The sequence below is a fragment of the Charadrius vociferus genome, unplaced genomic scaffold, assembly GCF_000708025.1.
Source record: "Charadrius vociferus isolate BGI_N301 unplaced genomic scaffold, ASM70802v2 scaffold529, whole genome shotgun sequence".
Taxonomy (NCBI): Eukaryota; Metazoa; Chordata; class Aves; order Charadriiformes; family Charadriidae; genus Charadrius; species Charadrius vociferus.
This window is the reverse complement of record NW_009650172.1, coordinates 1,338,513-1,362,695: the sequence shown is the minus strand read 5'-3', so window position 1 is coordinate 1,362,695 and position 24,183 is coordinate 1,338,513. Positions and strand designations below refer to the sequence as shown.

Genomic DNA, 24,183 nt, shown 5'->3' with positions numbered 1-24,183 from the left:
AGCAGAGGACACCAGCCCCTTGCCAGAAGAGAGGGATACTCCAGGGGCAGCATCCACCCCATTTAAAAATCTACTCTGTGTAAAATCAGCAGAAGTGGAGTGAATCTGGTGGACCAGAGAGCCTGCCTAGTCTGGATTTACCTGTCTCTCATCACTTGAACTCTTACAGCCTCAAAAAGTAGCCCCAGAAAGCACGGCTGTATATTAAATACCTCTATAGGTTAAAAGGAAATACAACTATACATGGTATGGTAACTATAAGATCCAACCAATGTCTGCAGGGTATTTGCAACTCTCAGATCCTTTTAGGAACATGCACCAAGAAAGACTGACATGCTTCAGGAAGGTGAGACAATGTGGTTTTGAGGCAATGAATATGCATGTCTGCAGAACATTACCGAGGCGTTTTTGCAATCAGGAGTCGCTTCCTCCTCCCAGTGTAACACGCTGCCTGCATAAGACAGTGAATAAGAGAAAGCCGGAGGGTATTTCTCAGCTGTGCAGTGAGACAGACCAAATGCTCCTCCCCTGCAACACCACTGCCCCTCTGTGTCACCACTGCAAGTCCTTCAGGTCTCCTAAGACAGACAGTGGGCACACCTACATCCCTTCCCTTCGCACTTCTGATATTCAGCTCTCAGTAAACGCCTTTTTTCCTTGCCTCCTGCCCCCTTCTAGAAGGAGATGTACTAGGACAGTTCACAGTTAACCAAATCGAGGGAGAATGGACTATTTCTTCCAAGAAGCCTCTGGACAGAGAAGATACAGAGAAGTATCTCCTCAAGGTTATGGCCTCCGATGGGAAATTTCAGGCCACTACCGAAGTGGAGATTTTTGTTCTGGATATCAATGACAACAGCCCTGAGTGCGGCCAGGTAAGACGTCTGTTCTGGGACATCAGGGGCTCAAGGGGAGCATCTGGGAAGAAGAGAGCACAATAGCAAGGAAGAAAGAACAGAAAGAGCATATTAAGAGGGTTTGGCTTGTCATAATTCTTCTCACACGATCCTTGTGCTTTGATTATGCTTAGCAATTTTAATTAAGCTGCATGTCAAGCAAGAACATTAAATCTAGCCTCCAAGCATGTTTGCCAGCAGTAAGTGAGCGCCTAAGCATTATGAAGGATAATTCTTGGAGATAAACAATGCCAGGAAGCCTCCTGGGTAGGGGCATGTAAATTACTGAGTTTTATATCCTGCTAAGCTGAGAGATTCCCATCAGGAGGTTTGTTATTGTAGAGAGGTGATTGCTGGTCTGGATGTTACCCATGGTGAGAAAGAACAGAAGTGGTTGCTTCCCAAAGGAGATTCAAAGGCTTGTGTGAAATGAGCTCACTGGTCCCAGTCCACACCCCAGCAGCCGGCAATGTGAAGCACATTATGTTCCCCTATAAACCACACGGTTCGTCCTTCTCTACAAAGGCTCTGCTAGGCCATTCCTCCCCATACGAGGTGAAGGTATCTCGGAGATGGCTCAGATGCCAATGACACCTTCTGTCCTTGTCAGATATTCTACACTGGGAGAGTCTCTGAAGATGCTCTGCCGGGTCTTTTTATTTTGAAAATATCAGCAACCGACCCCGATGTTGGCAGCAACGCCCAGATAACGTACAGCCTCCATGGCCCTGGCGCAGAGGAGTTCCGGCTGGGCCCACATACAGGTGAGAGCGGGGCGATGGGATGCTTTGATCCTCTTCTTCACCCACTCCCAAGAAATGCCAGCTCCCAGCATGGCTCAACACTCATCTCCTCTTGAGCAAACAAAAGGACTGTTCATTCCAGCTCTCCCAAGCTAGGAGGGAATGGCAAACAGGCAGGTTTATTGCAATATGGTAGAGAGGAGAGTGAGCTCTGCGTCTTCCTGCTAGCTTTCCTTACAAGTGTTGACATTAGCATCATTAAAGTGAAGGGCAGACACTATTGCTAACAGCCAGGTCTCAAGGAAGAGAGATCAGCAAGGATTTGGCTTGAGCCAAAGACCCAGGTTCTAAACGCTAAAGAACGTCTTATCAGGCCTTGGGCAGTATATTTGCCCAAACAGACATGATGATCATCCTGGAGATCACTTAGGGGTTCATTACATTACAGAAAGCTTAATGCAGTGGGGTTTATAAAAGTGTTTAGAAGTACAATGTGTTTATGAGTGCTTTTTTCCCGTGACGGCATCCCCTGCATGAAGTTCAGCCCGACTTGCAGGACTCCCTGTGCCAAGCCCTTGCCAGGGCACTGGCTGGCAGTGATCCGAGAATGGCCCCGAGCAATGTGGTGTGGACACATCACCACTATTAGCTGGATTACAAACGGTGTTCAAACCCGCTCCGTTGTCTCCCACGGTTCATCCAGGAAGGCCGCGTGCTTGAACCTCTCTGCGCTATCCTAGGCTGCAGCTGCAGGAGACAAGACCATCTCTTGTTCTTTCCAACAGGGGAACTGACCACATCTGCACCTCTCGACCGCGAACAGAAACCTGTGTACCATCTTGTTGCCAAAGCAACTGATGGCGGAGGCCGCTCCTGCCAGGCAGATATAACGCTGATCGTCGAGGACACAAACGACAACGCACCAAGATTCTTCCCCAGTCATTGCGCCGTGGCTGTTTTTGACAACACCACAACAAAGACACCTATCGCCGTGGTTGCTGCCAGGGACCTTGATGAAGGTGAGTCAGAATGGGATTTACTTTTTAGTAGAGTTCATCTTTCATCCCAAATAGAAACCTTTGAAACCTAGGGAAGGGCTACAGGGAGCGATGGGCATAGATGATTGAATCTTGGCGAAGATGTGCCTAGATCTCATCGCTGACATGTTCTTGACTAGCAGGCTGGCGTCAGCATTTTTGTGACCCTGTAGGAAGTGCAATATCTGTAGAAACATGCAAAGACAGAGTTTGAGGACACGCTCAGTAACTGTAACTATGATGCACAGCGCAAACTGACATACGGTTTGTCTGGGATCCAAACTGGACAGAAACTTTACCAAAGCTGGAAATCAAGAATAAGCACAATAAGGAAAAGGAGCTTTAGCTCTGGATGGGGTAGATGATATGGATGGAGAGGTCCTTCTGAAGACACAAAGATTCTCAGAAACATAGGTAAGGCTCCTAAGAAAGGAGCTTTCAATAAACCTCTCCAGTAGAGACTGCATTTACAGTGACAGAGATCAAGATCATATTTCTCTGCTTTGGAAGCAGATATGAAGAGAAATTACATTTAAAAACAAGGGCATTAGAAACGGGAAGCACCAGTACATACAGCCAGGTGATGCTGATGGATGATGGTGAGGGTGGCTAGGTGCCTGAACCTACAGAAGGACAGGTGCCCACTTGATGTTCATACAGCCTCCATTTTCCCTAGGAATTTAAGGTCATTAAGTACATATAGTCCTAATGGATTTTAAAAAAAATAAATACCATAAAACCAGCAGCACTCCTACCCATGAATTAATGCAGCCTGTCCCTTATCCTTCCAGGTCTCAACGCTGAGGTGGTCTATTCTCTGTCTGACTCTGCCAATGGACACTTTTCAATTGAGGAAACCACGGGGGTGATCCGTCTGGAAAAGCCTCTGAAGGATTCGCAGCATTCAGCATTTGAGCTGACAGTCTGTGCTACGGACCGAGGCACCCCGGAGCCCCTCTCCGCTCTTGGCACTGTCACCGTCTCCGTTGTGGATCTAAATGAATATCTGCCTGTTTTCCTGGCCCCTGAATACGTGGCCATGGTAAAAGAAGACGTGGCTGTGGGTACAGAGGTCCTCAACTTGTCAGCTTTGACAAGGGACAATGCAGAAAACACAGAGATCAAGTATGAAATTGTGAATGGCAATGACCACGGGAAATTTCAGCTCAACTCAAACACAGGTAAGGTGATCTCATGCCCAAGCAGGTCCAGACTGACTCAACATCAAAGGCATTGTATGTGTCTTCTCTGGTTCTTCACTATTTGGCTTGCACTTCTGCTCCCCTCTATCTTTAGCCAGCACAAGGGTAGGGAATACAGTCTTCGCTTCCACCCTAAATTTCGGCAGCCAAGTCACTTAAGGAGTGATCCAAATCTTACTGAAATTAAGGAAGGATTCCTATTGTACATCTGGGACCTGAGACAGGTCCATGGGAATGAGAAATACATGGAAAACAGGATGCGGAAATTTTTCCACTTCAAAATGCAGGAGAAGGTGGTTTCCTCTGAAAAGTCTCTCCATCCTGATCCCACAAGGAACCTGCAGCCCAGAGTAACAGGCAGCTTTAGTAGGTAGAATTCAATGTGGATAATACTGATCTGTTAACCATGAGCAGGTGTTGAGACAGGTTTACTAGCCAAATAAAGCACTGATCTGTTTCCATAGCGATCTGATAAGAGTTATCAGAAGACCAATGTTAACACCCTGAAACAAGCCCTTGGCTGTAACTTCCTCATCCATGGCACCATCCTCAGCTTCTCTGTCCCCAAGGTTCTTGCTAAACTTTCCCACACCGATCTTCTTATTAGTTTGTACATCTTAAAAGACACAGAACAGTGTCGTTTCCAGGGAATAATTTTGTGACAATTTCAGTGCTGAACCCAGGAAAGCACTGAAGTACACAGGCACATTCTATCCCCCACCCCCCCTTTTTTTTTTTGCCTTCACTTTATGTCTTCAGTCCATGTTTGTCACTTGGTTTTTTTGAGATTAACAGCCTCCTCCTTCTCTCTGTGTTGCATCCCAAGCCTTACTTACAAATAACACCTTTTTCTCCTGTACAACTCCGCATCTACCTCTCACACTTTTTCATCCTGCCTATGGCACGGTTCAGTGATGCACTACTACTGCCTTGGTCACAGCTTTCAATAGCACTGTTGGACTCTCCCAGATCTCCTCCAATCAAGATTCCTGGAAACCTTCCAGAATTAAAATTTGTTTCACTTCTTCAAGCAGTTGATAACAGAATGAGGCAGGTTATAGCAGAATCGGTTCACTGATAGTTTGGTTTATGTGATGCCATGACCTTCAGTTCCCTGATTTAACCAGAGAAGGTCAATGTTAGGTCAACAGCACCTTTTCAGTTGTTGGTTTGACAATCGTCTCTGTATATCTCCAGTATTCCAAGAAACCTCACATGCCATACATTCAAAGTATCTTCTGTCCTTTTCTGTCCATCTGCCAATGCAGGTGCCTTATACATAAATGGGAGCTTGGACTTTGAAGCGAGTCACGAGTATTACTTATCCATCGAGGGCACGAGGAAGGGCTCAGCTTCTCTCAGCGATGTGACCATGGTGGTGATCAACATAACTGACATCAATGACCACGCACCAGAGTTCATCCAAGACCCGTACTTTGCTGATATCCGGGAGGACGCTGCAGTTGGAGAAATCATCCTCACGGTATGATTATGAACCAGGCCAGCTGTCCTTACCTATTCTTTTACTTGTGTTACGTATTATTTACTCTTCTTTTGCACTTTACTTTTCCTTGGACACAGCCATCTCAGTGGGTTCATGACATTCAATATCTAAGATTTAAGTATGACTTTAAAAGAGGATGATTGTCAGAATTCCTATGGACAGGGAGAACACTTTGCCTTATAAGACATCTTTAAGTGAAAGCTTGAAATACCTAAGGGGAGCTCAAGAGCTTTGAGGACCTCCCAAGACAGCTAAAATGCAGAAGGCCAATACCCTTGCGACCTGGGGAAGGCAGAGGCTTCACTGGGCAGAATAGTAGAGCCCAAGGTATTTCCATGTGGAGTTCCCTGCCCAGCCTGTTACCATCACAGGGGTGGTAAAGTCAGGAAAGGGACAAGGAGAAAGCCATCATTATAGCTGTGTTTTGTCTTGAAAAAAACTAACCAATGACACTTTGGTAAACCACCTTCCTCCCTCCTTATTTGAGGCAAGCCCAAACCCATACCCTTAAATGGCAAGGAGGTCTTGTCCCCATTCTTCCATGGCAAGGCCTTTTTGGGCCAGGGGTCCTAGCATTTTTTTCTCCTAACAGGTGTCAGCTGATGATTTGGATGGAGCAATGAACAATCAAATCACATATTCAATCGTGGAAGGGAACCCGCTGGGACACTTTGCCATTCAGTCCAAAAGCGGGCAAATCAGCATCGCCAAGCATCTGGACAGGGAGGAGGTGAGTTCAAGAAAATGGGAACAGGAAGGTTAAAACAGATGTGCCTAAAAACACTGAGGGAGCACAGTATATTCAGCTAGCTCCTGTTTCTACTCAATACTGTAAGCAGAAGGCAAGTCTTTCCTTCATTCGTTTTCTAGACTCATAGATACTGCTGTAGGAGGGCTGGGCTTTAGGGAAGGCAATATAGCCTTCAGTGGTCACAACTCTGGGCTTCAGTCTGCTCCACTGGTACTTCAAGCTGGCTGGGTGAGAGTCAGCCCCAAACTGGAAACCAACATGGTTGGTTTCTGCTTCTCTGCATCAGAGCATTACAGAAAACAGGTATGGGGAGGAGATTGAAAGGTCATCTGGACAATCTCTCATTCATAAAACAGTAGCAGCTCAAACCACTATTGACAGATGTTTGCCGAGATCAGTCTCATCCATCTTTGGCAAGTTGTTTCCCCTCTCTGCAACTCTTGTGAGGCTGATTTTCTTTAGCAATGGGCTTTGAGATTCATGGATGGAGAGCCTTAGCCAAGGGCGAAGCTACTGTTATGGCACAATACATAGCCTCAAGCATTTCAACAACCTGCAGCAGAGTAAAACATAAATGTGAAAAAGCTACAATTCCTCCATTTCTCAAAGTAATCATGCACTACAAATCCTCCAGATCCCCAGTTATTCCCTGACAGTTCGAGCCACAGACAACGGCCACCCTGCTCAGTTCAGTGACGTCGCTGTGCGTGTCCATGTGTCTGATGTCAATGACAACCCTCCTCGGTTCTTCCAGCTCAACTACAGCGTGGTGGTGCAGGTAAGCCAGGAGGCAGTTTGTTCTCCCAGTCCATCCAAGGTACTCGTGCACGGGCTACTGTTGGAGCAGATGGGTGAGACAGTGATGAAGCATGCTGTTGCTTTGTGCTCATTGCCACAAATAACGGGTAGCATCTGCAGGGGCAGATATTCTGCCAACAGATGCCATTTTCTCCTTCCAGTAGCTTCAGGCACCTCCTGTCCTTTCAGTACAGAGAGCGCAGAGCTTTTCACACTTTCCAAGCCTGACCTGCAGCCCCTTTTCTCCCTTGCAATCATCCATGTCTACACCACAACATAAAGAGCAGATCCAAGCACATGGCCAAGCATCATCATGTCTGCTGGATGCAGCCCAGTTGCTGCTTAGACTCAAAACACCCATACACACTCAGGAAGAAGTGTAGACAAAACATTCTTTCATCTGCTCTTGTGCTGGCATGACTCAAGAGGAAAGCAAGGGCATCAGCTCAACTGTCTACGCTTGGCTGCCACATGCATAATGCCATGAAAGGGAGTCCCTTGCCACCACTGGGTCTCTGCCACGCTGGCATGAGTCTGCATGTACTAGAGAGATGTACATGGGGTGTGGGATTTCTTTCCTTGTTCCTGAACCAGCAGCTCTAGGGGCACTGTGGGTTCCCCTGGGCCTTTTCTCTTTGTTTGCCTTTCTCCACTAGCATCTTTCCCCATTTCAGGAGAATGCTCCCGTGGGTACAAGCGTCCTGGAGCTGATTATGAGCGACAGAGACTCCCCAGAAAATGGACCGCCATATTCATTCCAGATCACCCAGGGCAACGACGGGAAGGCTTTTGATGTCACACAAAATGGTCTACTGGTGACATCATCCGTCCTGAACAGAAGAATGAAAGAACAGTACCTATTACAAGTCCAGGTAGAGCCTGCCTTGCTGTCCTGGCATCTGAATTCCTCAGCCAGACTAAGTAGCAACAGAATGAGATTAGGGTGGCACAACTGGATGGAAACATCTCTGGCTTTGTAGAAATCCAATCCAGGCACAAACTTTGCAGCTTGGAGCCAGCTCCAGAGCTCATTTCTCCACACAGTCTGCCCACAAGAAGCTGGGGGCCAGCTTCTGCATTGATAAAATCAGATAATATGATCATGAGAAATACTATGTCAGCAGTTTCCTTAGACAGATGCTTTTCCCAGCATCATTCTAGTGACTTCCAGTTTAAAGTGAGACCTGGATCTGGTCCTACAAACTTTCTCCAATTATCCTTGTCATTTAAGAAGCGGTTTAAGTTCCTCTTCAAAGAGGATTTCTGTTGTTGCAGAGCCAATTAATTATTTTTCAATGTTATCAGTAAGGATAGTCCATTACAAATAAAGAGATAAGAACATGTAAAGTACATACTTCTTCAGTAATGGTAGTTGTTCTAAAAGCTAGGTACTATTATATTATACACCTCAACCACTAACTGCCTAAGATTAAGGAGAAACTTATCCTATAATCTGATTATTCGTATTTTTCTGTTTTGAGGTTCCTTGACTCATGCTAGACAGACATTGTCAGAGATGGGACATGGGCTGAAGTTGTCCAGAAGATGAGCAAGCGTGTTGATGTGTGTAACTGCTTTATATCTCTGTACACTCAGTTACACATGGAACCCCAAAGATTGGCAACATCTCTAAAGATGATTAATCCTCAGGAAATCAGAACCACTAAGGTGTGCCTCAGCTGCTGATGAGCACACACAGAAATGAGCGCGACCCCACCTCTAACAGAAGGTCTCAATCATTCTCCATGCTGGAAGGCATGCTGCCATTTCCCTAGGGCCACCTCCAAGCAGAGGTCCAACACTGCTGCCAATTTTTCCCATTCCTTCTTCATTCCCTACCCACTGCCTGACAGCTTCCACTCGTTGCGACCTGCAAGGGACTCTCCTTCACAAGACCTTATCAGCACATCCGAACAGGTGAGGTGACAGTAAGTCAGCATGTGGCTATAACAGATCCTTCTGTTTTCCTTGGCAGGTCTCCGACAGCGGTATTCCTCCCCTGTCCTCATCTGCATTTATAAATATCCAAGTGACTGAGCAGAGCCAGTACGCCCCCTCAGCCCTTCCCCTGGAAATATTCATCACCACCAACGAGGAAGCCTTTCGAGGTGGTGTTCTGGGCAAGATCCACGCCACGGACCGAGACCCCCATGACACACTGGTGTACACTTTGGTGGCAGAATTCCCCCAGGAGGGGCTCTTCTCCATTGGCACTGCGGATGGGAAGATTATTGCTGGGCACAAGCTTCCCCATGGCCACTATCTTCTCAACGTGACAGTCAGCGACGGTACGTTCACAACCACCACCAGCGTCAATGTCCACGTATGGTGTTTCACACAGGAGGCCTTGGACAAGGCAGTGGTGCTACACTTCCGCCACCTCTCCCCTGAGGAGTTTGTGGGAGACCATTGGCGCAACTTGCAGAGATTTCTGGGAAACATCCTTGTCACCCGGCGCCAAAACATCCACATGGCCAGCTTACAGCCTGCAGCTACCTCTGATGGAGTGGACCTGCTCTTGGCTGTTGGAGAGCCACACGGCTCCTTGTATGAGCCTCGGGTCCTTGCAAATAAGATCACTGTGTCAGCTGGGGAGATGGACCAACTCGTCGGTCTCCGGATGAAGAAAGCAATTCATGTGCCATGTCATGGGTCAGATTGTGCCCACCGTGTCTGCAAGGAAACCATTCAGCTGGATCCTGGCATGATGTCTACGTACAGCACTGCCCGACTCAGCGTCCTCACCCCACGGCACAGCTTGGAGCAAATCTGTTCTTGTAATGGTGAGCAATCCTTCCTGGTAGCATCCCACCCTATAAACCTGGGTATGTTGTGTTTTCCCTCGGTACACTGTAAAGCACCTGGACTTTCCTTGGAATTAGTTTGCCTAGTGACCAACAACTCTGCCTGCAATTTCAAAGCCAAATCTAGACTCTTAAAGCTTGAAAGTTTCACAAAGTCTTTCCATAGCAGCAGTACATGTGTTGCCATGGATGGGACTGTTCCTGGACAGTTATGGTGTCAGGCTGGGAAAAGAGGCAAGGCTTGATACAGCCCATAGTCTCAAAGCGGGCCAAAGATGAGACCTTTCACTCTTTCTCCTTCCAGGAACGGCTGTGAGGTTTGGGGGCCACAGCTACATTTGGTACCAGCACTCACAGATCGGCTCCTGGCACATGCACTTTCGCCTGAAGACCCACCAGCTGCATGCTGTCGTGTTCTATGCTAATGGGACTGACCGTGCCACTTTGGAGGTAAGTATTGCAATGCACCGGGATTTCTTTCCAGTGTAAAAAAAAAAAACAACAAAACCCAAACAATCTTACTCTTTCAGGGAAGGGAATCACAGAAAGAAGATGCAATAACATTTACCCTCAGCAATTCATCTAGCTAAAATATAAGACTTGGGAAGACCAAGGGAGAGCCAAGCACAGTTTGGCAATCGCTGCAACCACAACTAGTGAATAATTTTTTACATTTACGAATGCACATGCTAGTCTCTGGTGTGCAGGCAGCCTACACCCATATCACAGATCTACATCATCTTCTTTCCTTACGGGTTGCTTCTCCAACCCTCTCTTATATCACACCTCTCAGGGCAAAGACTTTACCAGGTGGAATTTTCCCCAAACCAGTTTGCTTCCACTATCGCAAAGGGCAAACTTCCCCCCAGACCTTAGGAGTGGAGTCAGACTCCCACTGAACACACAAACCATTTGCCAGACCATATTATGGCTCAATCCAGCACAGAGGATGCAGCTGCACTGCATTAGAGGGCTGGGGTAACTGGGGAGAAGGGCACCGGTGAGATCTGAGATTGGGAATATCGCCAGCCTTTACCTCCAACAGAGCATATGCCAGTCAGGTCATGCATCTAACCAAATGGACCTCAAATTAAAGGTCCTTCACAGTAATGGACAGAACAGACAAAACAGGAGTCTTAAATGCCATTTCTCAACACCTTAGTCTTTTCAGTCACTTTCTTCAGGTGGTTTCACTGTTTAAGACACCTGTAGAGCCAGGAACATTTTAGTCTGATTAGTCTCCTCCCTCTGGCTGCGCACTGGATCTACCCAGCATTCAAAGATCATCTCCCTCTTCCACTTTGGCACCAGAAGGAAAGCAGCAGATTACCAAAGAATAGGGGGTTTGCACACTCCTCATCAATTAAATTCGGACTAATTGGAGACCAAGATCATAGGACATACCTACAAGCTTACAGAGATTTATCCCAGAGACTAATCCCACTGAGATCTACACTCTGTAACCTACCTGGAAGTGTTCATCCTGTCCCTGAATTCTCTCATCCCTTCCTACGGTTTCACAACCCCATCTTCCTATTTTGAAATACTTTTCTTTCCACTGTTATAAAAGATCTGCACAGACAGGGAGCTGCACAGCAGCCAACACACGGGGACCTGCCCAAAGTACATATTGCAAGCTCTGGCTGCCACAGCCATTGCCCCTTAAGAGCAAGAGCAGAGAAACATCATCCATGTCCTGTATCCATCTCCAAGAGTGACTTTAAGCTGCGTTGTAAAGGGCTGATGAGAAAACCTTCACTTCTCAAGGAGGGTCTCCAGCTTTCTGTCCCATCTCTGGGAAGGACGGTCACCAAGCAGTTCAGCAGAAGGAGTCCAGCACTCAGGACTGCGCTCAGAAAGGATGAGATCACACAGAATCACAGAATGGTCAGGGTTGGAAGGGACCTCTGGAGATCATCTAGTCCAACCCCCCCGCCATAGCAGGGTCACCTACAACAGATTGCACAGGACAGCGTCCAGGCGGGTTTTGAACGTCTCCAGAGTGGGAGACTCCACAACCTCTCTGGGCAGCCTGTGCCAGTGCTCCACTACCCTCAAGGCAAAGAAGTTCCTCCTCATGTTAAGATGGAACTTCCTATGTTCAAGCTTGTACCCATTACCCCTTGTCCTATCACTGGGCACCACTGAAAAAAGACTGCTCCCATCCCCCTGGCACCCTCCCTTTAAGTATTTGTAAGTATTAATAAGATCCCCCCTGCCATCTGGAGATGGCAGGAAGCTCTACTGAGCCAGGGCTAACACACAGAGTCAAGGGAGAAAAGACTCTATTGATGGAGTTCAGTGTGCCCACGATCTCCTGTACCCAAATATGTCCACAAGCTTTTAAATAGGAAGCATTCACAAATCCTCCACCATAAAGTTGTCTGTGAATAATTTCTTCCCTGATTCACTTTATTAACAGTATCTTAGGGATCAAACCTTTTCTTAGGACACGTGACCTGAAAAACCTGAAGGAATCTCTCTAGATCTTAAGCTTTGTGGACTGCAGTACTCTAGTTATGTGCCAAAACATTGAAAGAATCATAATCGATGGTTTGTAGATTTGGTGAAGAGGATGAGTTCTCCCAAGGGCAGGCATATTCATCACCCTTCCAATTACTAAGCTCTCCTGATGTTCAGAAATAGGGTGCAGTAAGAGGATGGCAAACCAGGCAAGCTGGGAAAGACTTGGCAGTCTGTGAGTTCTTGCTCCAGGGAATCGAGTTCTCAGCCGTCTCCCAGCCCCAGAAATTGATAAGCCCAATCTACAGACCCATCTGAAGGAAAATCATGTTCCTCCAGATAAAGTGAAGTGACAAAGTTCTCTGGTGCACTTGCCAATTGTGCGAGGGGATTTACACACATGTTGCCCCGAGGCCCTTCCATGGCGTATGCCAGCTGCATCTACTTCTTTCTTCCTTCCTTCAGCAGTCACTCTCTCCTCCCTCGGAGATTTATTTATAGCATGAACTTCTCCAAGAGTTAACCGTTGTCCTGCTCTGCTTTTGGCCCCTCCAGAGTACCCCCATCATATCATATGTAGGTTCCTATAGAGTTCAGTGTGTCACTCATAATCACTCCTTCTCTTCTAGTCTCTTCCAAGCATCTCCACTCTTTGCTGTCTCTGATGCCCCCATGGAGATCTTTTTTGCCTGGGGTGAACTGCCTCATGTTATGTAGCAAGCTCTGCAGGTTTTCCACAAATGTTTTGTTCCATCCACCTCTTTTCACCTTCTCCATAGGCTCTTGGCTTCTATGAGAGAGAGGTTTTATCAACAAAGCACTGGGGAGAAAAAGTGAAAGAGGGGTTTACCCTGACTTTGCCCTGAAACCACACAGCTAACCTTTCATTTCTCCTTCCTCCGTATGAGATTTAAAGATGGATCTTGGGCCGCAAATAGGATTTTCTGATGTTCCAGTTTAATGCAGAAGATACTGGTGAGGTTCGCTTTTCGAAGCTCAATAACTTGTCTCCCTGCCATCAGCCAGAGATCAAGGATTGGATTGCAACACCCATCAGCAGCTTCGGCCTGGCTTTCCAGCATGCTGGGTAGGAGCTGGGGACAACAGTAACTCCTTTCTCTGCCTCCCAGCTCCTCTTTGCCTCCTCCAAAGCTGCCAGTGCTCCTCCCCACCGAGGTTCTTTCACCACCCTCATCCATGCCAAAGGGGGAGCTGCTCCAGCACCTTCTCCACCACTAACAAGACAGTGAGAGCAGAATAAAGGTCACATGGCCCAGAACAAGAGTCCATCTGTGACTGGTGACAGAGTTATGGATAGTCAGAATACCAGGGCTCTGATTAGGCTCAGGAAGAGGAGAGAAGGGGTGAGGAACTGCAGGAGTATGATCGCAAGGATCTGCACCCTGTTACGTGGAAAGATGAGCTTACCTCCCTGCACCCCGGTCAAAGGTCAGAGGGAAGGACCACGGGCGAAGTTGTGCAAGAGATGATGGTGTTTTGCAAAATAAAGGAGGTTGCAGTCACTTAAACTAGTTTTAATCAGCTCATGCAAAGCTTCATATGGGTGAAAGAGGCTGTGTTGGCCTAGCTGGTAGTTCTTGGAGTCTGAAAGTTGGGATTCATCTTGACTCTTAATGTTTAGGCAGGGAGACAGGGGAACAAGCAGCAAGAGAAGCACTGAAAGCCTCCATGAACAGCAGCTACCTGTATTACAGCTAACCGTGACTTCTGGGATGTGTTTTGCAGATGGTTAATGGAGTGCCTCAGCTTGGGTACAGCTGCCCCGGGAACTACACCGGGAACCTCTCCTCCTCACGTTTTGTGAGCAACGGTGAGTGGCATTCAGTCTTCCTGGAGGTGAAGAACACGTCTGTCCGCCTGCTCATTGATGGACTGGGAAACGCCTCTCTCCAGCTGCCAGCAACCTGTAGCATCTCCCAGGGCAGACGAGATCTGCTTTTCGGGGGCCTCCGGCAGCCGCTCCAGTCCCAGAGAGTCACACGAGGGTTCAGAGGCTGCCTGGACGTGGTTGCAATCAACGGCAGAGAGGTGGTTCTCCTGCCCGGAAAAGGGCAATCAAAGGAAGTCATGGAGGAGGTGGGGATAAAGCAGTGTTGCTCCCCCACCGGCGCCTGCAGCAGCAACCCATGCCTCAACAATGGGATGTGCTCCGAAACTCACGGAGGAGGTATGGAAGGATGCAACCGCTTCGCTCATCCCTATGCTGGGAGGGGGGGGGCGGGGGGGGCGCTACTCCACAGGAGAATCAGAGGTCCCCTGTCCTGGAGGACCTCAAGTGATAGCTGACTCAGTGCAGCAGCAGCTGGGGGGTATGAGATCATCATCCTGGCTCTCACCCGTGGCCCGGAGGGCAGGGGGGTGTTTCTAAGGAGTATACATGACCTAGGAGAGTGCAGCTTTGCCAAAAACTCACATGCAAAGAGAAATTCCACCCACCCCTCTGCATCTTCTTTGCTTAAGGAGCCATTAGCAAGGCTAGAATTGGGCAAGATGGGATCACAGAGCGATAGTATCTGGGCAGAAACAAGCCAAGATCTTAGTCTATTCCCACTGCAGTCAGCGACACCCCGGGGCTATGGGAAGGGATATGGGAAAACCGTAAACTCAAATCCAAGAGTCTCAGGCTAACATGGGGGGAGTGCGCTCGCAGAGATTTGGTACTCTTTGCCAAAGAGTCTCACCACTGCCCCGTTCCTCCCATCACAGGGTCTCCCCGCAGCAAGCTGTATCACAGGGACAGGGATAGTTTGCAGTGGCCTCTGGGGGAGGAACCGCTCCCAGCAATGTCCACCCTTGTGTCACTGCCCTACACCCAAGTCCCAGCTTCTGGAACAGAGGGGCTGCTCCCCATAACACCCTGTCTATCGAGACAGATACCGTCTATGCTTTGGCCATTCCTTGGGGCACAGCGGTGCTTTCCGGGCTGCTGCGTGGAGCAGAAGATGCTCCCGCAGCTCTGCGCTCTTTGGGGCCATTGCCAAAGCCCACACCCTGCCCAGCGAGCAAGCAAGGACGGAGGAGGGAGAACACCTCCTCCTGCCCTGCCAGCAGCCTCTGGGAACAAGATTCCCCAGCCCTGTCGACTCAGCAGCTGCCTGGTTCAGGTGAACTTGTTTGACACGAGGTGCATCTGTACCGAACAGTTAGCCTGGCTGGCGCTCACGCCTCAGCCTTACCCTTGAGACCCTCCGCACAGAAAACCCCTCTGGCTGGGCTGGAAGGGGCTCAAAACCCATGAGGAGAAAACTCCTTACTAGTCCAAGCGAAAGCATCACCTGCTTGCTTTGCAAAGAGGACACAAGGAGGGGGGAAATAAAAACAATAATCACTCCCTCATTAATAATCATCCATCGCCCTTCCCATAGTTTCCTTCCAAGGTGATCAACTTCCCTGCAAATAGCCTGACTGCCCAGGAAAGAGCCTGTGGGATGCGGTCCCATACAGGAACACGGAGAACATCGCTGTGGTGAAGGGGTTGCTCAAGGGACGGGTAGTTTGTGAGGTTGTCCCGGGTGTTTGGCTTCCTTGAGCATTGTGGGCTCAGTCCTGGAGACCACGGGCACGCAGCGTGGGTTTATGCAAAGCTCTGCCCAGGGATCTCAGGCGTGGGATTACATGCACAGGCAAAGGCACGTCTGTGCAAGCGAGCCCAGGTAAGCCACGTGAGAACGCATCTGTGCGGAAAGGGTCAAAGCCAGACCAGCCACCACATCAACCACAGCGCTCAGGACCACAGCTGCAAGCGCGTGTGAACCCCCGCATCCAGGAACACGCGTGTTGGGGCACACACAGCGCCCTACAAGCAGCGTCCAGCACCTGCGGCGCGAGAGTCAGCACATCCTTGTTGTACAACCACAAACACACATGTGGAAACAGGTCTGCGTTTGTTCACTCTGCTCTAAAGCAGGGATGTTTAGCTTGTGGATGAGTAGCAAAGAATTTTCAAGCGTGCTGCAAGGTGGAAACCCTGAACTTCCCACACGGTACCACCAGCTGAGTGACTAGCAGGAGCTCAGCACAGCCAGGGACATTCCCACGCTTAGGGCTACACTAAACAGCAGCCAAAAATGCAAAGAGCAGCAGCCCCCTCCAAGTCCCCGGGTACGCTGGGTTTCTCTCTGGCTGTGACCAGACACCTCCTGTAGGCAAGAGAAACCTGACGTGTTGAGACAGGCACTTCATACCGCGAGAACTCGCAGGAGCAAAGACTTCAGAGAACAATAAGTTACAGAGGGTTGCATTTAGCAGAGTCAGAAACTGTGAATCAGCCAAGCAGGCTCCCCTTCCTTCAACCTGTGTTTGTCACCCAAGTTCTCCATGCGATAAAGCTGTGCCCTGAACGCATCCCTGGCAAGAGAGGGTCTGTGTCAGCAGGGGACAGGCTTGATGTGTTACTTAAATAGCTCTCTAGTGCCATTGCATCGCCCCAGAGTGGCCAGCCAGCCTCCAGCAACTGCTCCAGGTCCTTTCATGTACCCACCAGCCCTCTGTGGATGTTTTGGGTGCCCCACAGCACCTCCAGCAGCAGCAGGTACCTATGCTTAGGTAGCTGGATTGAGCCCCCTGCATGCCATCAGCGCCAGGCTCTGCTCCTCCCTGTTCTTGCTAGTTCTTCCGTGGGGATACAGTCTCTGTACGGCACTCTCATCCTCTCCAGGTTACACCTGCATCTGCCCTGGGCTGTTTTCTGGTGAGCGCTGTGAGCTGGGGGACAGTCCCTGCGAGTCCAAGCCCTGCCTGCACGGGGGAACCTGCACCCCCTCCGCCACCGGCTACTCCTGCCACTGTCCTGACTGGTACCTGGGCGACAGGTAAGGTTAAGGTCTGGGAAGGCTTCGGGCCGGGTGATCTCCCACGGTGGGCTGAAAACACGATCTCTACCCAACAAGCATTGCACACTTGTGGACCTCCCCAGATCCAGACGCTCTGGGATTAATTGCAAATTGCATGTTGCCTGGGCACGGCAGCGGGGAAGTGTCTGAAGGCAGAGCTGAGTGGACCAGGACATAAATAGCTCTGCCATCATGCGGTCATTGCCCTTCTGTGCCCATCTCCTCTGAGCAGGAAGAAATTTTTTTTTAAAAAAAAAATCTCTTCTCCTTACAGATGCTTTGAATGCCTGCGGGCGTTACGCCTGGTGCAGGTTCAAAACCTCTCCTTACGAGGGGGGAGTCTCTCCTCACACTCTGCTCCTCCCGAGGTGTGAGTGGAGCTCGGCTGCGATGGTGGCATCCTCCCAGAGGCCGAGGCTGCCTGGGAGCAGAGCGCGGGCAGGCACAGCACTGGGTGGCAGGAGGACCCCCCCGAGGCTGGGGGGGAGCTGGCTGGCACAGTTGGGAGATACGCCCTCCCTCAGTAGCCAGGACACCCACCCTGGGAGCTACAGGGGCTGTTTCTGCCCAGGACCAGCTCCGCAGAGCTCATCCAAGGGGAATTTCTGTCCCAGGTCACAGCCACGATTCATCCAATTCAAAGCTCAGCTCAGGGTAGTGGGCTACGCTGAAAAGCAGGTGCAGGACACCATTCCCCCTCTCCTGTCGGATAGCCTACGGATCCCCGTTATCGTGAGGTGTTGGAGTGTTTGGCTTTGGCCCTGAACCCTGCGGTTCATGTCCCTTTGAGGTTCTCACCATCAGTGTTGCAGCTTGGATGCATTTCCCATATAGGAAATGTCAGAGCGCGCTTGCCAAATATCTGCAGCTGGAGAATGAACCCAGGCCCAGAGGCTGCTCTGCGTCACCCGTCACAGCCACGCATGCCCTCCGAGCCCCCTGCCCTGCCTCCAGCCCGGCCTGACGAGAGATGCCCACCACGGGCTCAGACAGCATCACGTCCAGTTCATCCTTTGGCCTTAGGCATTTAGCCAGGATGAACACTGGTACTTTGAATCAATGCAAAGGCAGAAATTATTCATGCAACCCTTGGAATAAAAGTACGTAGCTGAGCATTAGGTGGCAGTGTAATATCAGAAATCACCAGTCGTCCAGCCGGAGCCTGTGAGTACGTGTTGCACACAGCAGCTCACGCATCCTAAAACACTAAGAAACAAGAGGAGCCCAAACATCACAGGCTTTACTCAGTAACAACAACAAAAAAAACAGAAGGAAAGCCAGAAAAACATTCCATATCCCCCCTAGCGTGGGGAGATCATTACTGTTGGAAGGTAAGGTTCACTGAACTGTCGGAGAAAGTATAGATAGTGTGGGGTGGAGAAGGACAGAGAATCAGAAATTCAGTCTCAGTTCTGCAGATGCTCCATAGAATGCCAAAAAAAGCCTCTCCAACAATGATGCCCATTCACCACTTCTCAGGCTAGGTGTTCCCCAAATGTTTGCTGCAACCTGCAGTTATCTACAGATCACCTGGAAACCCCACAGATCCTAGGACTTATGAGATTTCCTAAGAGGTTAATACTCTCAGAGTAACCCTGGGCTCCCTAATTTAAAAGAATGGGAGCATCTCCCTATGCAGTGTTCGCCCCAGAAGCTCCGAATACTCCTCTGAGGCAGGAAGTTCCCCTTTTTCATTTGTTGCATACGACTGAAAAATAGGACCATCCTGTAAAACAAGGTCTCCTGAAAAGCGTCGTTTTATGCTCAAGGATCACGGTCCTCTGCCAGGAGAGGCAGGTAGCACGAGTCTAGCACAGGAGGGAGAGCAGACCAGGATGAAGCATCCTTGGCTGGTGTAAGTCAGACCCCTGACTAGGATGACGCAGTTTCAGCTGCATCCCTGGGCTGACGGTGGTTGTCTCCATCCTTTCATCCCCACAGGTGTGAGAAGCTAGCCGAGGAGTGCCAAGACAACCCGTGCCGAAACGCCGGGCGCTGCGTGAGCAACCAGGGCTCCATCCACTGCATCTGCCCATCAGATTACCAGGGGGACTACTGCACGCAGCCCATCATCACCCCTGCCATCGTGCCCACACAGTGGGCGGTGGGCCCCGAGGAGATCGCGGAGATCGTAGCTGGCGTGCTGGGGGTGGCCATCCTGGCCGCGGCCTTCGTGCTCATCCGCAAGCGTTACCGCCATCGGGCCAAGGCACACAAGCCCGTGGCCCGGGAGGACCCTGACCTGCTCTCCAAGAGCGAGTTCTCCAAGAGCGTGGGTGTGGGCACCCAAGCCATGCCACCCATTGAGCTCAACATCCTCAGCGATGCAGCACACAACAACCTGGACCGGGCCACGCCAGAGCAGCGCAAACCCACCAGCACCCCCGAGTTCGTCACCTTCAACTCAGCCAATGCCCCAAAGCACCGGGGCACCATCGTGTGCAGCGTGGCACCCAACCTACCCCCCGCTGCACCCCCCTCCAACTCTGACAATGAGTCCTTCATCAAGTGCACCTGGGCCAGGGAGGAGATGGGTAAGTAGCCACAGCTTTTTCATGCTCTTACACATCCTTCTTCCCCCTGTCAAGTGGATAGAAGGTGTGCAAACTTGAGGGACCAACAGCATTGGTTAAAGCCAAGCAAAATATGGGCAAATGGTGCCCAGGCCCTGCTATGCATCCTTTACTGGCTCCCTGTTCAGCTGTACATCCCAGTTTTCAGCTTTAGCCTGCTCAGTCTCATACACAGTCAGCAGGGAAACCATTAATGCATAGCCGGGGTCAAAAGACCCTATAAAAGAGAATAACGAAGCTAAGGGGAAAAAAATTAAGAACCTAAAAGTCAGTGTGAGCTTTAGTGGAAGCATTTACATCAATGGCCTTAGGCAGAGGGGTGATGCCCTCAGGGAAACACCTTGCATGGCTCTGGACAACAAGGTTACTGCTTTCTCTCCGTCCGGGAGTTCATCACCAAACGATGCTGTTAGAAGACAGTTCACAAGACTAATTACAGGGAAAGGGAGAGATCCAGTGGATCACTTGCTCTGCTCCCATCCTTCTTGCATCTGAATGGCATGATGAAGCATGTCTTTTTGGTGTTAGAGTAGTGGCTGTCTTAATGCTGGTGGCAACACTGCCTCAACACAGCCAGGGGTGCCCTCACAGAATCACAGAATGGTCAGGGTTGGAAGGGACCTCTGGAGATCATCTAGTCCAACCCCCCCACCAGAGCAGGGTCACCTACAGCAGTTGCACAGGACAGCATCCAGGCGGGTTTGGAATGTCTCCAGAGTGGGAGACTCCACAACCTCTCCGGGCAGCCTGTGCCAGTGCTCCACTGCCCTCAAAGTAAAGAAGTTCTTTCTCATGTTAAGAGGGAACTTCCTATGTTCAAGGTCCCCTCAATTCCTAAAGCAGCTACTACAGCTCCCATGTCCCCACAACTCCTCTCTTCCCTGGTCCGCCACATCTCCTGTAGGTTTAGAGTCTACAGAAGGATTTAGCAGGAGGGCAAGGAAGGAAAAACAACAGCTTGAACTGCAGCTAACACCACTCTGTTTTGTTCCAGTCTACCCAGCAGAAACCACCTACTGGCCCCCCCGGTACCTGTCATCGGACGTCCAGGAATACTCCCACTACGAGATCATTCAAGGCCCCCCTGCGTCCTCCTCCCACCCTCCTCTTCCCCCACCACCCCCTCCGCCAGCAGAGACGGAGCCGGTTGCTCTTTACGGGGGCTTTCCCTTCCCGCTGGACCAGAGCAATAAGCGGGCCCCCATCCCACCCCGCTACAGCAACCAGAACCTGGAGGACTTCTTGCCGCTTGGCCCCGTGGACATGGGAGCCTCCCAGTGCCAGAACGAATATACGGCCATCAGCTACTACCCAGCCCAGCTGGTGCAGGGCGAGGGCATCCCGTACCAGCCCGACCCCGGCTACAAGCGGGTGAGCATGCGCCTGAGCGTGGCCCAGCCCTCCTACGCGGACTGTGAGGTGGGCCACCAGCCCAACATCCGAGCACAGCCCCTTCCACCCCCCAACTACGAGGGCTCCGACATGGTGGAGAGCGACTATGGGAGCTGCGAGGAGGTGATGTTTTAACAGAGGGGGGATGCTCATCCTTGAGATGAGAAGAGAAGCGCATCTCCATGCAGAACAGTGTTCAGGGAGCTGGCACGTGCCACCAAAGGGAGGCTTGTGTGTGTCCCCCCCCCCAGCTTGCGGCATCTCCCCCTGCACAGCTGGGTTATAATTTGGCTGGATCTTTCCCCCCATTGCTGCCTTCCACGGTGCTCCTGCTGCAGAGGGGAAATGCTCCAGCCACTGCCAGGACATGGAGGATGCTCCTGGGATGCCAATGACTAACCTGCCTCCTTGCCAAGGGGACCTCCTCCAACACCATGCAGGACCGCAGCGTGCCACCTCCTCCCACCCCAGGCACCCTGGCCACAGGGATGATGATGAGGAGGAGAAGGAGGGTAAGCTCTGTAGGCATGGCAGCAGTCGTGGTGGAGAAGGTGTGAAAGGACTAGCGATGCACAGCCTGGGATTGCCCCAGGTGGGATAGCAGAGGCTCCCTGCCCCCAGCTCTGGCTCCGAAGGCTTGCATCAAGCCAACAGATTGCCCAGTGGAATGGATCAGCTGGTGCAAACCCTCTTCCATGTCTGCTCCCTGACACAGGGAGAGATGAGGGAATGCAGCTGGTCCCATCAGCACATCCCTCACTCGGCCAACAGAAGTCTAAGAAAAAGAAAAAAGAAAAAAAAAAAAAAGAAAATAAAAGTTCATTTCTATAGAAAAACCAAGCAACAAGCTTTGTCGCACCAGGAGCCACCCACAGACTCAAACCAGTGCGGCCAGCAGCAAAGCAAGACCCCTGCGCAGTCAGGCTGTGCTCTTTGGACAGTAAGGGAGACCCTGCCCCAAGGATGTGAGCACAGTTGTGTCCCCGTGGCTGTTGTGGTCCCACGCTGAACGCAGCGGTACGCGGTCCTGCCACGCAGCCGGGACTCCCTGGTGTATCCCAGAAAGACTGGCCAGCACCGCGGGGCATCTCCTACCCGAGATGGGGCACTGAGGCTATCGAGCGTGGGTGTGCCTGTGCGTCCTTGTGCTTGGAAATGTATCGTTTCTTCGTGAGAGGTTTTCTTTGGTTGGTTGTTTGATGTAACTTTTTTGTTGTTGATTTTTGGAAAGTATTAAAAGAGTTTGGATTTTTTTACTATTATGATTTTACTTGATAACTCAGGGATTCCCTTGTAAATGGGACGACCCTGCCTAGCTCCAGCCAAGGGAATAACAGCTTATTTTGGGCACCAGCACCCCCAGCTTCTCGAGCCTTTACGGAAGTACCAAGGCAGCAAGTTCAACGCATCTTTGAGGGTCCTAGAAGAGCCAGAGGAAGGAGGCAGACCCACAGTAGCCTTCCTCACTTTGGGAAGGCACGAGGCTTCTGTATCTGTTAGCTCAGGAGCAAAGGGGTTGAAAGGACCCAAATCCAAGCCTTGCCTTGATTCCCATCTCCAACCAAACACCCTTGGGAAAACAGAAATTCATCTCATTTCTGAAAGTAAAGCCACAGCCCTTAAAGAGACAACCATCACCTGGTTAACCTGGAAAACACACCTGACTCAAGCATATCTGCAGAGAGGTCCCCAAAATGCCCAGCACAGGCTCTATGGGACACAACAGCCAGCCCCAGCACCCATAGACCCTGCCCGCAGCCCCACTCCCCTGCCCGAGCATCCGCTGGGCAGCAGGGCTGCTTGCCACTCCTCCAGTGCCCACCACCACCATCCCCCGAAGCACTCCCTGTTTTACCTCTCAAAGCTCTCACGCACTTCGACAATGTTTTATTCACCAAAAAATCCCAGGCTCATCACCACTGTCACTGCCCCACACACGCTGGGCTGTCCTCTGGACGGGCAACCAGAGAGCACAACCCATCTCCGAGTTTCCCCAGTAACAGCTGATGACATCACTAAAGCTGGGCAATGCTTTGAGTTGCAGTGATGTCATTAGCTATCACCACGGAGATGGCAAAGGGAGGACCAGGGGAGCAGTGCCTCCAAGGACCAACAGTCAAGTGAGCCCAACAGTCAGTCAAGTGAGCCCAACAGTGATGGATGAGGGAGGACCGTCCCAGCCCAGGGCAGTGCCTCAGCGTCCCCTGCCCGGAGATCAGCCTGTTCGGGGGAAAGGCAGGACCCCAGCAGCCCCTGGCTCTGCAACCCACACCCCCAGCAGGGATCCCTCAGGGTCACCCCACACGGAGGCAGAAGGGCACTTTGCAAGGCCTGATGCCACAAGTGATGGGCACTGGTTTAGCAGATGCTCCCAGAGCAAATGAACCCCCCCCAGCCCAAAGTGGACAAACACTGAGCTCCTGATGACTGCGGCAGAGCTTGGCTAGCCAGGGATTGCTCTGGGACCCCAGCAGCTGGGATGCAGGCAGGGACCCTCCCTTCCTGCACCCTGCAGTACCCCAAAAACACTCCCAGGAGGTGCGCAGGGTGCCGTGGGGTAAAGGAGAGCTGCTGGGGCAGGGGGAGGGCAGAGGAGGAAGCAGGCAAGACCTGAGAGCTGCAAACTTTAGGGGTGGGCTTAGAGGGATGTTTCCTTCCCGCTCCTCTTCCTCCAGAGCGGGTGGGTGCCCTGCAGAGCCCCGGCCCGGTATGGAGGGGAGCACGGAGCAGGGGAACCTCTTGGCCAGCTGGCGGGGGGACACACCGCCCTACCCCGCCTGGGCGCTCGCCCTCACGCTCATCGTCACCATTGTGGGCGACATCCCGGGCATCCTCAAGAACAAGAGGCTGCAGAAGGCAGGTGAGCAGCGCAGCTCCTCACGCCAGCAGGGAGGGAGGGAGGGATGGAGAAAGGGATGGAGGGAGGGATGCCCCGGGACTGGGTACCCAGTGCATCAGCCTTGCAGATGCCACAGCCGGGCAAGGATGCCCGAACTGCTGCTGGCTACATGCTGCTGAGCCCAAACTCCAGCTCAGCTCTTAGGATATGCACCTGTAAAATCAGTCATAACCTTTGGACTCCCACTGCCGCCTCATCATCATCACATTTGGTCCTTTCCTAGCAGCAAATCACATGGGACAGAGCACCTTCATACCTTTCCCTTGCC

General features: G+C 50.9%; 1 protein-coding gene across 1 annotated transcript in view; it reads left to right on the top strand.

Annotated features, from left to right (window-relative positions):
• Positions 1-21,151, top strand: part of FAT2 (FAT atypical cadherin 2) — a 62,855-nt gene extending 41,704 nt beyond the window's left edge. Inside the window, exons 12-25 of the mRNA XM_009892638.1 lie at positions 679-875; positions 1,507-1,660; positions 2,425-2,658; positions 3,468-3,857; positions 5,147-5,361; positions 5,975-6,112; positions 6,768-6,911; positions 7,606-7,803; positions 8,907-9,714; positions 10,040-10,185; positions 13,945-14,386; positions 16,877-17,030; positions 18,993-19,585; positions 20,619-21,151. Coding sequence (XP_009890940.1) covers positions 679-875; positions 1,507-1,660; positions 2,425-2,658; positions 3,468-3,857; positions 5,147-5,361; positions 5,975-6,112; positions 6,768-6,911; positions 7,606-7,803; positions 8,907-9,714; positions 10,040-10,185; positions 13,945-14,386; positions 16,877-17,030; positions 18,993-19,585; positions 20,619-21,151 — 4,346 coding nt within the window. The remainder of the gene's footprint in view (positions 1-678; positions 876-1,506; positions 1,661-2,424; positions 2,659-3,467; positions 3,858-5,146; positions 5,362-5,974; positions 6,113-6,767; positions 6,912-7,605; positions 7,804-8,906; positions 9,715-10,039; positions 10,186-13,944; positions 14,387-16,876; positions 17,031-18,992; positions 19,586-20,618) is intronic.
• The last annotated feature ends 3,032 nt before the right edge of the window (positions 21,152-24,183 follow it).